The 16,321-nt window shown below is 40.4% G+C and overlaps 2 protein-coding genes across 7 annotated transcripts in view; both read left to right on the top strand.

Annotated features, from left to right (window-relative positions):
* The window catches only part of LOC309711492 (netrin receptor UNC5D-like), a 197,632-nt gene extending 189,344 nt beyond the window's left edge, over window positions 1-8,288 (top strand). For 2 of the 4 annotated variants that reach the window (XM_082541868.1, XM_082541869.1), the window contains 2 exons: window positions 1-179; window positions 2,308-3,646. In XM_082541868.1, the coding sequence (XP_082397994.1) occupies window positions 1-179; window positions 2,308-2,506 (378 nt within the window). In that variant the 3' untranslated portion in view covers window positions 2,507-3,646. Of the gene's footprint in view, window positions 180-2,307; window positions 3,647-5,962; window positions 5,982-7,077 lie in introns of those variants that run through there. The other 2 variants (XR_014277986.1, XR_014277987.1) reach the window with 2 other exon arrangements.
* LOC309711500 (uncharacterized protein) overlaps window positions 1-16,321 on the top strand; it is a 208,297-nt gene that overhangs the window by 155,486 nt on the left and 36,490 nt on the right. The window lies entirely within an intron of this gene.

The raw sequence follows: 16,321 nt of genomic DNA, 5'->3' as shown, positions 1-16,321 counted from the left end.
AATGAAAAGGGAGTGGTTCCCTTTTTCACGCAGTCGGACTGTACCATCACCTCCCAGACAGGGTCAAGGGCCTTTAAAATCCCCCTGTCCATCCGTCAGCGGATCAGCACCACCTTTGACACCGCAAATGCCAACGGGAAGGACTGGCAGCTCCTGGCTCAAAAGCTCCACATAGACAGGTCTGAGTTTTAACACTCTGAATGCTGCATTTCATTCTCGTGCCTCAGCTGCCATTTACATACTGCTGAGTCAAATAAAAGAGCAGGTATGTTTTCTTTAGGTCCGAGGAAGAAAATGGAAAATGTTCCATAATGTAAACACTGTTCCCACTGTGAAGACTTTTGTTTAAATCTGAAATTTAGACACCACGTCAGAAATTATCTTCTCCAGCCTTCAATAACATGCCACACCGCCAGTTTCATTATAGATCGTAAAACACATGCAGAGAAAGGGAGAAATGTTAGGCACAGCCAGAATACTGTAGAGAAGAGATGCAGTGTTTTGTAGAAATCTGAAGAAAGGTCTCTGACTGCTGACAGGCCAGCCTCTGGCAAGAAAATGTGTTCATGTTAGCACTTCTCATTAGCAGCATCTCTGCATGTGCTCCGTCCTCCAGCCTCTCGAGAGGTTGTGCCAGGTCAGTTATTTGCGTAGGCTGTGCAGGATTTCAGTTGTTTGTTGATGGGGTGATCTCTATTTGTGCTTCAAAGGAGAAGTCAATAATCAAGTGTTTATAGCCACGAAGACTTTAGATCTGTGCACCCAGCTCCATCAAGTACTTGAGGAAGAGAGTACTGACAGTGAGTACACTCTCCATCTTGCCAGTTGGAGACACATGAGAGGGAAAAAGTTCACTAAGAAGCTATGACGGGAAACTGTGTGATTATGGAATTTCGCTTCAGCTGAGTCTGAAAACAAACACCTGTGACTGAGAAATGGGGAAAAGGATTTCTGAGCTTTTTCTACCCAGCCAAACACACCAGGAAGCATCTAATGGGAATGTCTCTACCTAGTTAAGCTGATTTTTGTAATTATTTCTCTGAGTGTGTGGGAACATCAGCATACAGAGGTGGGAAGTAGATTGGCAAAGACAGGGAGAAGGCAACAAATGAAATCCCATTGTAATGAAACAGTGCACTCTCTTGGAGAGGTGCTGTAACAACATCAGAGGAAGAAAATAAGTGGAGATTGAATTTAAAACCTGTTTTCTCATGAACCACAAAGTGTGGCTTAATTTTATTGTTCTACTGGTGTGTTGTATTATTTTTTTATTGATTGTTACCATTGTTTAAAAAATAAGAGTTATATTTATCCAAGGATGGTAAATATGGAGCTGCCAGGCTGGACTTGAAGAGGAAGATTCATGGAGTTGTTGAAGGAGACACGCAGAGGGTTTGTGTGGCAAAAGAGGATGCTAGAAATAGGATGAGATGGAGGCAGATGATCTGCTGTAGCGACCCCTAAAGGATCGTACAAACCCATGTGAATCAAAACAGAATGCAATGATTCTCTTAAGCCCGTGTTATTAAAAATGGAACATAGAAAACATATGAAATGTGCCATTTTAAGACAAATATTGACTCATTTTGACTCACTTTGACAAAAAAGTGTGGACAGGGCCATGTTTACCACTTTGTAGCATCCCCTCTTCTTTTAACAGTCTGTAAATATCTATCTAAATATCTGTTCTTGTCTGATAGAGGATTTATAATAGTTATCAAATCCAAATATTTTCAGTTGGTGAAAGGTCTGAAATGCAAGCAGGCTACAAAGTTGTGATGTATAGATGCAGTATGCACGACCTTTTCTGAAAAGGTTGTAACCTAGACGGGAGCATATTTTCCTCTAAAAGCTGTACATACCTTTTAGCACTGATGGTGCCTTTTCAGATGTGCCAGCCCCTGAATTGGATGGATGGATCAATGGATGGTAAAATGCACAGTTTGAACACTTGATATGTTTGATATGTTCAATTGTAAATAACACAAGCTTAAAGGAATTTGCCATTTCGAAGGCAAGAAGGGTCTATTGAAAGATTAGACTGAATATTCACAAATCCCTGTACCAATTTCAGGCACAAAGTTCAGGATATCCCAGCTCCTGCAGCTTTGACTCCTCTTTTTAGTCTCATCTTTTGTTCATCGTGCCTTTTTAAAAAAAAATATGTACTTAGAACAAGCAAAATTACCTCAGTGATTTGCATTGGCATCTTTGGCATAATAACTGCAAAGTGATCGCCTCATTACTACTTCACTTGGTTGTTATCCATCGTCAATATTATAATGTTCGATTTTTCCTGTTCTGCAGGAACTTGTGCTACTTTGCATGTCAGGAGAGCCCGTCATCAGTGATTCTGACTCTATGGGAAGCCCAGCACCCGGATTCTGGGGACCTGGACTCTCTGGCCAGTGCCCTGGAAGAAATCAGCAAGGTTCATTCCCCTAAGGCGGTCTCTCTGAGCTGCAGCAAAGAGGAACGGGACTCTGAATTCACAAAACTGGCGTAGAGTGGCTGTACATCAGATGAAAATGATGAACCTTTACTGCATGAACATTTATGTTCAGGTGTAGTAGCTAACCTACAGTGAGGTGGAGGAGATGCACAGAGGCCAGCAGGGCAACTTAATTATTGACTGTTACTAAAGGAACACCTCTGTTAAACCAAATGAACCATAGAGGCAGAAGGAAATCAGGAAATGACCAAGAGATGTGTTATTAGGAGGCACCAAGAAACTTTGGAAAGGCATATCAAATTGACACACAAACACACACACATTCATCTTTCATTGAGAAATGTCAACTTCTGATACTTCTGAAGACCAATTTGATACCCTGTGTTGAAGGATTACAGAAGCCTGTGAAAAGAAGACAAAGTGTGTTTTAAGGAAGCTGCCAATCAGGTTGGTGCCGTGACCTCCCAGGATTGGATGTGCCGGTACTTGCCCTCAAACAGTCATCTGGGCTGTCAAAATGTTTAGTGTAATGCCATATTTTCTTTATGTCACTGACACCTCATGCTTTTTTTTTCTTTTCTGCACATATTTCTGCTGAAGCTTTTTAAAAACACAAAGAAAAAATGAATATTGGCTCTTTATTTTGTCAGAACATCTTATTCCACAGTGATCAGTATATAAAAGGACCTGGAGTCCACATGCTAAGGAGATGGAGATTTATGAGAAATTACTTTTTAAATGCCTTTGAGAGTCATTTTACACACTTTTTTCAGCTCAACAGACAGAGTCCACTGTCAAAGCACCGACAGCAGAGGAGGGTAACTCACCCACCACTGATCTGTGCCTCATATAGCAATGCAGCCAGAGGTCCATCCCTGAGTGTCTCTCTTCTTAATTTGGAGGAAAATTACGTTTTACTGTGAGTGACCTCATAGCAGGCAGACAGTGGGGACAGAAGTGTGTAAAACGAAAACAAAAAAGATTTCTGGAGCATGGAGATGATCAAATACCAGGAAATGGTTATTCAGAGACACTTTGCCATCTCTTACTCCCTCTACTCCTGTCTGATCTTCCCAAGCAGAGGCAGCATCCACTTGAAAAAGAAGATTTAAAAAAAGATATCCTGATCAGGAAGCTCCCACATTCGGTTGCTCCAGCTGCCCCCTCAACTTAATAAAGTGACTTTGTGTTGAACTCTGCGTTGGCACTCTCTTTTCATGTGCTTAATGAATTGAATTCTGAAAGGCCAGACAGCCCACATGCTGCACAGTGGTAGAAATCAGTCCATGTTCAAAAACTCAGATAAGAGATTAAGCAGAGTTTCAGAAAGGTGTAAAATATATACATATGCACTATTTGAGTTTGGACAGCAGATCATTGCCATGTTGGTGTTGCATCATGCAGCTGTTTGAACTCCATCTGAAGAGAAATATCTGACAGTCTCTTGGTTCTAACCCATCAAATTTGCCTAAATTAGTAACCCCCCTTGAAAGGCTCAAATATTTTTAAATGCCTAAAACTCTTGATGGATTTAAATTCTTAATGAAGACTTTCAGCAGAGTTCGTCTGCTCAGTAAGACCCTGTGCTCCACGGCACTCCACAAAGTTTGACATGGTTTAAACATTTTAAAAAGCAGCATGTTGAAAGAGCACTGCTTTCTTTCTTACTTTGATGCATACTTTGGCATTTTGAGAAATTCAGCCATCGCACATAGTTTGCCAAGAATGTTGAAAATTTGACACTACAGCCGGTAGTTGCTTAGCTTAGCATTACAGCTGAAAATGGAGAGAAATAGCAAGGCTTGCATAGGAGTAACAGCATGTGCCCAAAGGTACCTCTAAATCTCAAGTACCTACCTGTAAAATTTGATTATAAAAACATTAGATTACATGCAGGACTATATGCCATCGCTTCACCATGTATCTTTAAGCTAAAGGCTAAGTTTATTGCTAGCTGTAGCCAGCATCAACATTAGGTTCTGGGAGTCCAGGCTTACCTAGTAAAGTCGCTGTGTCCCCTCAGCTGAATTCCACAATTATACTTCAACTGCTCAACTAATTCATCCAATTTGGTAATGAAAAACGCATTTGTGGTAACCAGGATGACTAAGGAGGACACTGAACCCACAGGCCTATGGAGGTCAGGTCAGGTCAGGTCCCGAAACTAAATTGAGATCATTTCAGCTTGTGCAGCTAGTTTTAGCTAGCATGCGCCTAGTCAAATATTGCAAAAACACACGAAAACGTGTTGAGAATACTGTACGCTCACAGTCAGCTTTCCTACTGTGTGGTGATTTTACTTATCCACTTTGGCACCAAGAGAAAATGCCTACTACTATGCATATATCCTTCCAAATATGTATAGGGTGTTTGGGAAGTGATTTGAGCCGAAAGCCCCCTGCTGGGAGGGGGCAAAGTTGACAACCATTCAGTTGTCATGGTCTGCTATTGATCCACGTTGGCTGTATCCTTCCACAGACAAACTAGTGTGCAATCTAGTGAATTTCTCAACATGTGGAACAGTTCTTCTATTTAGCCTCCCAACTTTGTGGTCAAGCTGGCAGAAAAAGATGCAGATTGAAGTGCTCATGCTGGCTTCATACTAAAAAATGTATTTCTTATTGATTCGTGCCATCGTGGAAATAGCACAAAGACATGCAGTTCATTCAATAACTGCTGGGAATCTGTTTTCAGTTACCCACGACTGCTCACTGAAAATAATGCAAACCTGTACACAGTTAGCAAACATATCCAAACCTTGTTTTTCTATCTGTCTGCATCAAAGAACAGCACAGAATAAGTTGGACTGATTCTCCACTATTAGCTAAAAAGTTGCTGACCAAAGTTTGGAATGCAGTCATGACTGCAGGAAATTTATTGACAGACGCCCTCTTAGTAGTCGCATGCTGAGTCAGACCTCTTACGTTTAGTCAGGATCTAAACATAGCATTTAAAAACACAGCTCACAGTACAGTAAAGATATATATTTATATATCTATATTTTACTCTTGGATGTATCTTCTGAAGAGTGTAAAGTGTCCGTTCCTGTCTTTTCAGTTTTCCCATTCAGATTCCCCCATTCCCAGTTTATAAAAAGTGTGAAAAGCAAAATAACATTACGATCTGCCTTTAGTCAGCATGGTGCTGACTAAAGGCAGATCGTAATGTATTTTTCATGTCTTTGTAATGCTGTTGACATCTATTACCTGCATATCTGCTGAATGAGGACTAACAGCAGTGGAGTTCTTGATTCATCAGCTACAGCTCAACAGCTGAACTCCATTCACTCCAAAACAGGTTTTCTCAATTGTGAGAAAACTACATGGAGCAGATTTTTGTCAAACTTACGACGGAATATAAAGAGTTTCAAAATTAGAATCAGGTCCCAATAGTGAACAAGTAAAGTAATAGAAACTGATGTATGAACAGGAAAAGAAATTGGTCCGTGCAGTGCTGTTTTTCTACAGCAGCTGAATTATTCCCATACTTGCTTCTTCTGTTTGCCATCAGGAGATACTTTCCATTGCCACACGAACGGGGCCAACTTTTAGCATGCTCACATATGGGAGTGCAGGAATCATCTGGAAGAACAATCTTACCTATTCAGAGTTTGGTGCAGGGGATCTCCAGCAGAGCTGCACCGTTGGCCTGCGTTGCTAAACATTTTTCTGCAGTTGCTCACCAAAGAGCAAAAAAAATAATCTAACACATACCCCACTGATACATCATCATTCCCTGAGCTGACTCCTTGAAAATGACTTCTGATGAAAGGCTGGATCTGCCCTGCATCCTCTGCAAGCTGCTGTGTGGCAAATCATTTCTATTAGCTTTCAATTTTTATGATTTTTTTTTTCTTTACCGTATTTACAGATGTATCTTAGCTCGGGTCTTTTTAGATCTCAAGAAATACACACCATTCCAGCCATCTACAGCCTTCTATAGGGCAAGTACTGGGAGAAAAACATCACATTGAGAAGAATGCATAAAGGGAAGGAGGGCATGCAAAAATATGTGTGCTTGAATTGATGAGAAATACAGCCAGAGATGAGCCTTTTTATAAAGAAAACAGTCAGTCGCTCTGGTACTGCTGCTCCACCCTACACATTATTATTATGGAAATATCAGAAAGTCTAGCAGTAATACAAACAGCCTGAAAAAGGCCATTTCTCCAAGCTGAGCATCTTGAGAATGCTGCAGTGGATGGGTGAAAGCTGATGGTCTACTGAGCAACCAAATTGTATTCAAAGAAAAGGACTGTGAGTCTTGATTGAAAGGTTGACCCACAAAGACGGGATATAGCCAGTATTTTCTGGCAGCACAGAAAACCACCGAGCACCTGCCAATGGGCAGTATCCATTTTTCTACATCAGAGTGGAAGATACTTTATTAAGTCATTTTGTCTCCATGTGGAATCAGCATTACTCTGCTCTCCCTAGTTTTCAGTGAGCTTTCTAGTCAGGGAAGGAACCACACGATGCTATGCAGCTCTCTAACAAACAGTGACAACTCTCTGATTTATGCCACCTCGCAAAGATTTTGTGGACACTGCTTGAATTAAAAATGACTTTGGACATTTGGATTTTGTTTCTGGAAATTAACAGAATTTCTTTTTTTCTTTTTGGCAGAAGGAGGAAACTTGTCAGACTTTTTTGGCTCAAGATTTGGACAAGAAGGTGTTGCTTTGCCAAATGTTCCCCTTTTCCCAGATTGTCCACTCAGTGTCTCACATACCTTGAACTTTGGAGATTTTTCTTTAGTGAAAATGTTCAAATGCCAAATTTTTCCATCTTCTTTTACTACTTCAAGCCAGCTTCCCTCTCGCCCTACATATGCACACGTATACACATGCATACAGGAGTCACAACAAAACTGAGAAGCTTTACAGTTACCCGTGTTGTGCATCACAAAAATGAGTTTTCTAACTAATTGTGCCTCTTTGTGTGGGTTTGGTGTCATAGGAAAAATCTGTCCAGAATGTTTTATTATTGTTATTATTATTATTATTATTATTATTATAATACATCATATCAAAGGAATTAATTTGTTAGTTGCAATTTGTTATATGCAAGCTGTATTGTTTGATGCCATGCGCATACATCTTATATACACTGCAGAGGTGTTTCCAGAGAATACTGAAGCATTCAAACCTGCTAGCTCCGATGCTAAGACGTGCAGTGGCGATAAGCTAGCTAGAGATTGAGGATGCGCTTTGTGCCCATCAGTGTCCTTTCCATAAACTCAATGACTCAGAGTGTACATGTGCGACAGTGTGAAAGAGAGTTATGTGTATACTTTAAAAAGCTGTATAACGTGTCCTTGGAGAATCCAGCCTATAGTAGTGCTACCATCTCAGTTTGTTCAGAGTGTGATGTAAAGTGTTTGGGTTTTTTTTTACTGCCTACTATCTTAAGATCAACACTTTGGGAGAAAAACAACAGATGCTAACTTAAGTAAAATGATCTGAGTTCATGAAACGTGGTGACAGTTTCAATCAAAACTTTCTCATTTTACTGTTTTTTCTTTCGGTTGTTTTTTTACTTCTGCTGCTGCCTTTAAAAATTCGAGCATCCTACAAATCTATTTATTGTATCGAACAGCTGGGTATGTTCAGTATCTATTCAGAAGGTTCTGTATATAATTTATTGCATTTTCTGTATGTTTAGTTGGAAACATTTCAATGCATTTTCTGTGCTAAACAGTTGAGTTAAGTGCTATATGAATGTTAATGTTGAGAACAGTCACTGGTGATGTTCCTATGGGCCAATTCTTTGTCCTTTTTCCCATTTTTTTTTCAAAGTTTTGCAAAAATTTTCAAACTGTATATACTGTATTGTGTTGAAATAAATATGCAGTGAAACGGTATTATTTGTTGTTGCTCTAGGATACAATCAGTTTCCTTTCAGATTAGCTAAATTGCCCTAAATCTGGCCAATTTATTAGGTACCTAATCAGCCAATCATGTAGCAGCAACTCTACTTCTGCTACTACTCCTCTGGGTATTTCAGAAGACGCTGATCTACTTCCACATAAACCTCTCTACAGTTTACAGAATGCTCTGAAAAAGAGGAAATATGCAGCGAGCGGCAGTTCACTGGGTAAAAGATCCCCTGGTGATGCCACAGACTGACCAGGCAGATTTGTGATTTGGGTTAAATAGAAATTCAAATCACCACTTGTTAAAACCGATTTATGCAGAAGAGCATCTCTAAATACATAGCACATCAAATCTTGAAGCAGATTGGCTACAGAAGCAGAAAACCACACCGGGCACCATCAGGAAGCTGAGGCTATTGGACAACAGATGATTGGAGACTTTGCCTGGTCAGAATTTGGCATCTATAATATGAAAGCATGGATCCAGTCCACCTTGTAACAGCAGTCTTTGGCTCTTTAGCACCAACTATGTATCACAGCCTAGCCGAGTATTTCTGTTGGCCAAGGCCATCCCTTTATGACCAGTGAGTATAACCATCTCCTGATGGCTGCTTGCAGCACAATTATTTGTCATGTCACAGAACTCCAGGCATGTCAAACTGGTTTCTGAGTTCACTGTACTCAAATAAGCAAAACTGAAACTCATCACTAGAATAATCACAAGTTAAAAACAGAAATGAAAGCTTCAAAGGTGTCACTGGAAATAAAGCTTGCGATCACCTGAAAAAAAAGAAATCCAAAAAGGAACCAAGAAATCCAACAAAATCAAAACTTCAGGCATAACAATAAAGCAATTCGCAAAGAATTCAAAACCGCCAAAACAACAAATAACCTGAGGACGATGACAGGAAGAGCTTACAGAGAAGGAGAAATTCGCTTTCTTTCACAATTAAACTTGTTTTGAAGGATTTTATAGTCAACATAGAAAAAAGTATGAGGCATTTGTAAACAAGCTTATTGATAGACACAGCAATGCTGCATGCTACATCCTAACGTCTGGATCCTCACATGCACAACAACAAGAGCAGCAAGAAAAAACTTTGCTGCAGTACTACTGAACAAATAGCCGCTAACTTTGCTTAGCTTCATAGCTTGGTAGCATTTGCTAATCACTATGAAATAAATGAACAGATGGATAAACCTTGACCGTATAATAGCACAAGATGGAAATTCAGGGGTAATTCCAGTAAATCATTTTCACTCAGTACTGCACTGTAACGGTTACATAAATATAAAGTGTTGAAATTGAGAGCTTCAGCAGACAACCATGAGTAACACTTGAGTATACTGAGTTGAGACTACTGATGCTAGTTTATAGCTCTAATACTGAAAATAGTAAATGAATGAGAACTCATGCTCCCATAACACTGAAATTAAAGTCTGAATTCATTTAAAACCTATATACCTCTGCTGTGAACATTAATATTAAACATTAAACACTGCTGTTTAATATAGAAGCCTAGTTATGTAAAGGATTTACTGTGTTTTATGAAAAGCATCTTGGTGCTAATGATTTTCCCCTTACTCTAAAACACAGGTTTGTTCTAATAACTACTTGGTTCAAATAATGGCTGTTTGATGATTGAATACCCTGTTATAAGCCCACTAACTTTCACTTTATAAAAAAGTAGTTAGTGGCAAATTAATTTGCAGCAATGCGCAGCTCACTGTGCTGCAGGAAGCTCTAACGCCTCCGCCAAGCACCAGGTAGGATGAAACACGGGAAAGCTGAGAGCTGAGCTCAGTGTGATGCATTACTTTTAGTTCTGCATCTACATAATTGCAATAAACAATAACATAAATAAATAAAGGAACGCTGGACTAGAACTAAAATTTGTCTACTGCCATTGATGAATGAACTCTCTTCCTTTCAGGAAGTCTGTTCTTATTAAAAAGAAGTTCTTCCTCCCCATTATTGCCAACAGCTGGATTATCAGATAATTGACATTCTCTGATATTTTAGGTTCTTTATAATATTACATATCACTGTTAAATTAAAAAACCAAAAAATGATCCATCTATATGAATTAAATCAATGCCAACAATGGCAACAATCAAACCTCAGTCCAATCAGCAGATGGCACTGTATGCTGTCTTCCTATTAAAGGTTATCTTGTCTAGACATGCCTCAACATTCTCTGTGTGCGCATGTGCACACAGAGACAACTGTAGCTTGTTTCCATGACATGAGGCAGCCTCACTTGTATGTGCCCCTTCACAGTGTAGGTAAGGTCTGCTCAGGCCTGGCAGTCAGCAGGCAGCTACACCCTGTCTGCCAACACCAGCAGTGGAACATTCACCCAAGAGGCTGCAGTAACTGCAAGACTCTGTGAAGCACAAGTGTCACTTTGTCCTTGCAAATCCTGCTTGATCTGCATTACTTTATACTTTCCCACAGCAGAGCTCGAATTCTAAGTTAATTTTTATCTATTCTAGTTGAGTATCGTCACTCAGCCATGCAAGCGATCTCCCGGCCGGATGTCATCTGTCCCAGGAAGGCAAACAGGCAGGCTGCAGGCCTTCCCAGCAGGCCTCTCTTCCCCTCCAGACACTACACACACACACACACACACACACGCGCACACAAATCCCTGGCACAGCCATAGCCCTCTCACCCCTTCTATACCATGCCCCACCCACTCTGTGTCTCTGGACAACTGCTCTGACTCAAAGTCATTAAAGATGACTCTCTTCTCGCACTTTCTTTTTTTTTTTTTTTCAGCCCCTCTCTCCACTTCTCTTTTCTTTCCATGCTGGATGAAAGGCCTCCCAGACACCCACTCCATGCACATACCATTCAGGCCAGGACACACAGGAAGTCTATGTGCTGCGCTGAGAAGGGGCTAGGGAAGGGGAAGGGGAGGGCGAGGGGAGGGGGGGAGTGACAGAGGAAAGGGGATGGGAGGAGGGGGGTGAGCGTTCAGCACAGAGGGAGAAAGAAGGGAATGAAGAGAGGAGCGGGGGGGGGGGCTAAATGCAAGTCATGTGAAGCTCATGAGAACTAACCTACAAAAGTTGGAATCTTATTTTCCTTTTACCAACTCTTTTCACCCTCCGCAGGCTCTTAATCTCACATGTGTTTATTTGCTGCTAATATGCCAGCTCCATCTATACTTTAAAGAACATTTTTTTGAACTTTGAGCTTCAACTTGGTACAAAATGTTTCTCTCATCTCAAACAGCCTCAAACAGAAGCTTCAGTTAAGTTGTTGTCAAAGACTGATTTGGACATTGCTAAATGTAGTGCACAGCGATTATCACATATTAAGTTTATTGAACTGTCCTAAACTTTGGTTGATAGGAAGCCAGATGAATTCCTCGCAGTTGTTTGGAAGATCTGGGTTTTTCTTCTCTTTTTTTTGCAAAAGGCGCCATGCCTTTTAGTTATGAGATTAGCTTCAGCCAAAATTTGCTATGGAACTGTGAATAATTGCATCACGTGGAATGGAGCACTCAGTGCATTTGTTACTTTTACAGGGTGTACTGCTTCAGTGTGTGTGTGTGTGTGTGTGCATGAGTGGGTGGGTGACTGCAGCTCCAGCTAGCAGGGAACGGCGTCACGTCGCATGCTTTGAATTACTGTACATTTGCGGCTGGTAGACAGGCTGCTGCCAACTGTCTCTGAGTGGATCAGACAGCTAACATCAGCACTGTGGGCTCTGCCACGAGTCCCACTTTAATTCCCTCTCACTTTTTCCAGCGTGCTCTCCTTTTCTGTCTGCTGGAGTTCTCTCGACGCTCTGTCTCATTTTTGCGTGCTCTTCTCCATGCCTCTATTTTTAATCAACTTCACACTCTCTGCCATTTTTTTCCCCGTTTTTCTCTCAAATCGCAAAGTATATACAACAGACACACAGACCCTGACACCCACACACATTCCTATAACGCGGCTCAGACAAACACCCACATTTGTCGGAGGGTTTACACGGTTCACCACTCAGCTAATCTTCGTGGCCTTGCACACAGTGAAGTCTGCCTTCTGTCGAAATGCGATTATAAAAATGTAAAAACAAAAGCGGACTCAGGTGACTACTTGGGGCGCATTACAACAGCGTGATTGCTTTTGCTTTAAACTGGCCTCCTCCTGTGGATCCTGCCACAGGTGGTGCCAGGGAAAGTACTGATGACATCATGGGCAAAGGTTTCAACAAAGACGAGCATTCCTCACTCAGTCATAATCCGCGGCCTTCATATACGGCTCGTCTTTAACCAGACAAAACCGGTCCGGACGCTTTTCTCTCACACCTCCTTTTTGCTCTGTGACAGCTCCTTTATTTCGCCCCCTCCCTCTCCCTCATCGGCACCACTATTAACCCTTTTTTTCTCTAACTCAAGCAAAGTGTTAATTGGTTTGACACAAAGGCACTTGACACTGTATTTCCAGTGTATCTTGCCAGGAACTCCCACACGACGTGTCTTCTGTTTTTGTCAAATGACTTTAGGAATTTGGCATGAGTTGATTTTTTTTTTCCGGCACTACTAAGAGGACATTGATTCACAAAGGCAATTTTCACAAGACCCGTGTCCTTACTTATCCTCACTATTGCAGTCTAATCTTGTATCAAATATTACTAGCAATAGAATAAATTGTCCTTTTTTATGTAAATCTACTTCATGGGACATACATTACATCCAGGAAGTGGTCATACATGCAAACCAATGCCAAGAGTTTCTTTGAGTCAACAGACTGCAGGAGACATTTACGGACTGTGCACCTCAGTGCTTATAATACCACTTTACACCTGATCGTGGAATATCGGGGGGAAGAAAGTTCATGAATAGACTTGTTGCAATGATGGCTTCCTGTTACAGTGCCACACTCAAATTCACTGAGCACTTCAGCGTGATCCCTTATTTCACAAATGGCGCTGGGCAGCATGCATCTGAGGCAATGAGACTGAAAACACCCAAATTCAAAAATTAAAAGTGTGGCCCAGTACTTTTCGTCCATATGTTGTGTGATGTGCTATACTTCCTGCAAAGCTCACATTGTCAGTGTCAGTGTTGGAGTCAAGGCCTACACACATTTTGTCTGTAGTTTCTCAAGGTGAAACTTTTTCCTTACCCCTACTTTTTGAGCAACAACAAAAAACCTCACATTCAAGAATGCTTGTGCTGGACATTGAAATATGCCTAAATATCCATTGCCCAGCATTTATGTGTGGGGGAAAAACCTTGAGTCTTTTTAAAGCACACTGCTTTCATCTAAATTAAATTTGCGACAACTGATTTTTTTGGATGACTTGGGAACAGCACTAATAAATCAGCTGATTTCTTGATACATAAACTGTTTATTTCTACCAGTTTTATCACCAGCCGAGCTTCTGCCTTAATCATGCAATCAGTAGGTTTTCTTTACCTGGTTTCCAGTCTGTGACTAGGGTTAGGTGAAAACTAGCAGGTCGATTGCCATTAAACTTGGTAGGTAGGCATCTAATTTACACCCCGATCTAGCTCTATTACTCCTAACTCGTCCGGTGTGACTCGAGCAAGGCTGAAGTGGCAAATAGTTTAGCCATCTTATCGCAAAATAATTGACTAACAGTAAGTCAAGTTCATTTGTTGAGTGTCTGAATTCACGAGGATGCCCAAACTAGATGTCGTGGTTTTGATGAGCTATGATCAATGAGCTACGATCCAGAACTGCAGTCATATTGGTACTACGAAGCCACGCTGTTTAAAAAACGTGCATAATGTGTCCCTAAAATGCAATTAGACAGCACCATATGCTGCTTCAACACACTTTTGGTTGACTGTTCTTCCCCCACAACAACCCTTTTATATAAAAAGTAATCCTGGTATGTTTTCTTATGTGTAACATAGATTATAGCAGGTTCATTTCTTAACGTGTTTTGAATACATAACACCATTTGTGTGAATGCATTTCTTCTCCACTGCTGTGTCTGTAATGAGAAGGAGGACTGTAATAGATGAAGTTCATTTTCCAATCCTCCACACAGATGATGGGAACATAAACACAACATTCACAGTACAAACTTTCAGCTTTGATTGAACACAGTAACCACCCTCTGGCTGTTGCTGTTCATGCTGAAAGCTCTTAAAGAACACCACTGTATGTTTAGAGTGCAGTCCTTAATAATGCTAGCCTCTCTTACAAATATGAACGCTTTATTTGTCTTAATTCAATCTATATAACAGGCGTCAGGGGTTAAAGTCCACCATTAAATGATTAAACTAAGTTTGATGTTCTAATGTGCAGCATAACAAATAAGAAGTGATGCAAGGCCGCATGTCTCTGCTCTCCAAAGAATGTGGATCACATTTTTAGACAATTCTGTATCCAGAAGTCGCTGCTATGCATTTTTTTTCTTTTAAGTTTATAACAAAATCAAATCAGAAACAATTACAGGACACGGCAACAGTCATGCTGCAGTGACATAACAGCTCTTCTGTTGCTTTTCAAATAATCTGATCTCAGTCATCTTCACAAGGCTTACATCCTCTATTTCAGCTCCTTGTCACTTTTTTTTTTTTTTGCTCATCCCTCATAAACAACAATTGAAACAATGCACAGCCGGCGTCACAAGATAAGTCACTGACGCTCAGGAAGGTTTCCCTTCCCTTTATTTATTTTTTTCGTTTTTTTCACCCGTAGGTCACTTCTCTTAAAAAGAAAAAAACAAACCTCATCTGTTGCATACGTACACCTACAGATATGCAATACAGTGCACAGGGCATTGCTCACTTCTTTATATTTTGCTTCTAAAAAGTTAGATTTTCTTTAATTTCTCATTTTAAAGTGATCCCTAGCTTTGAAGGTCTTACAAAGTTTTATTTTGGACACTGACTCACCGAGTCTTTGTACATGACCATTTTCAGAGCTGTTTTTTTTTTGTTTTGTTTTTTTTGTTAAGCCACTTAACACTGACCTATGAGTCATTCAAGCATTTAAAAAGACACATAACTCAAGGGATGAATCAGTGTTGTATGTACACATAACAGACAACTGAGCAAAGAAACAACTGTAATTGTATTTTTAGGCACTTTGTTACAAAAGCACGTCACTTGCCTTGCAGTGCGTCCTCAAAAAATTTGAGGATGCACTTCACCTGATCCATCTACCAAAGCCTTATCAGAAAGGGTCTCAATGGAAAGGATGGCAGCCAAGAAGGTATTTTTAAGGAAGGGAAACAGGAAGAAAAATGTTGAAATTTTTGGTTGAAATCAATATGTACAGAGGAGATCAGGAGAGAGCAACAACAGTGGGTGTCTGCAGCCATCTGTTACATGGTGGAGGCTCTGTCATGGTTTGGACTGCTTTTCAGGATTTTGTTGAAATTGATGCAATTATGAACGCTGAAAATATTGTCAATTTTTAATCTACCATGTAATATCATCTGGAAAGCATCTGATTGGCTCCAACACACCTATTTCTGAAGACCAATTAAAGGCTGTGTTGAAAAATAAAGGTGGTCATACCAAATACTGACTTTTAAGCTCATTAGACTTGTACAAATGGTGTTTTTGCTTTATATCCTGTATGTTTATTTGTGTTTGCAGATGTTTTATCTGCTCCACCCATTTCCAATTTTCCTATAGCAAAATATAAAGAAATGAAGGGTAGCTCAAGACTTTTATGCGGTACTGTAAAAACAGAAGTGCTATATCACACTACTCCCACATAGGCTATGCAAATGATCCCTCAGCTGCACGTCTTTTTATCCAGCAAAGATCCCTTTCTGAAGAGGTCAGAGATTCTCCCTTAAATTCAAGATGACAAATTGGACAAGCTGTAAAGAAAAGAAAAGTTGTTTTTCCACAAGTTTGCTATGTGAACTAATCAACCCAGTAGCCATTAATACAGACTCGCTCAGGATAAGCTTGCAAATAACTCAATCACACACTTCCTGTTTTTCAGCACGTAGCCTGTGACCTCAGAAGGAGGAGCACAGGATGTGCTCCAAGTGGAAGATAC

Source organism: Aulonocara stuartgranti (genome assembly GCF_965226115.1).
Source record: "Aulonocara stuartgranti genome assembly, chromosome: 7".
Lineage (NCBI taxonomy): Eukaryota > Metazoa > Chordata > Actinopteri > Cichliformes > Cichlidae > Aulonocara > Aulonocara stuartgranti.
Note: the sequence above shows the minus strand (reverse complement) of the source record. Positions and strands in the feature narration are given on the sequence as shown.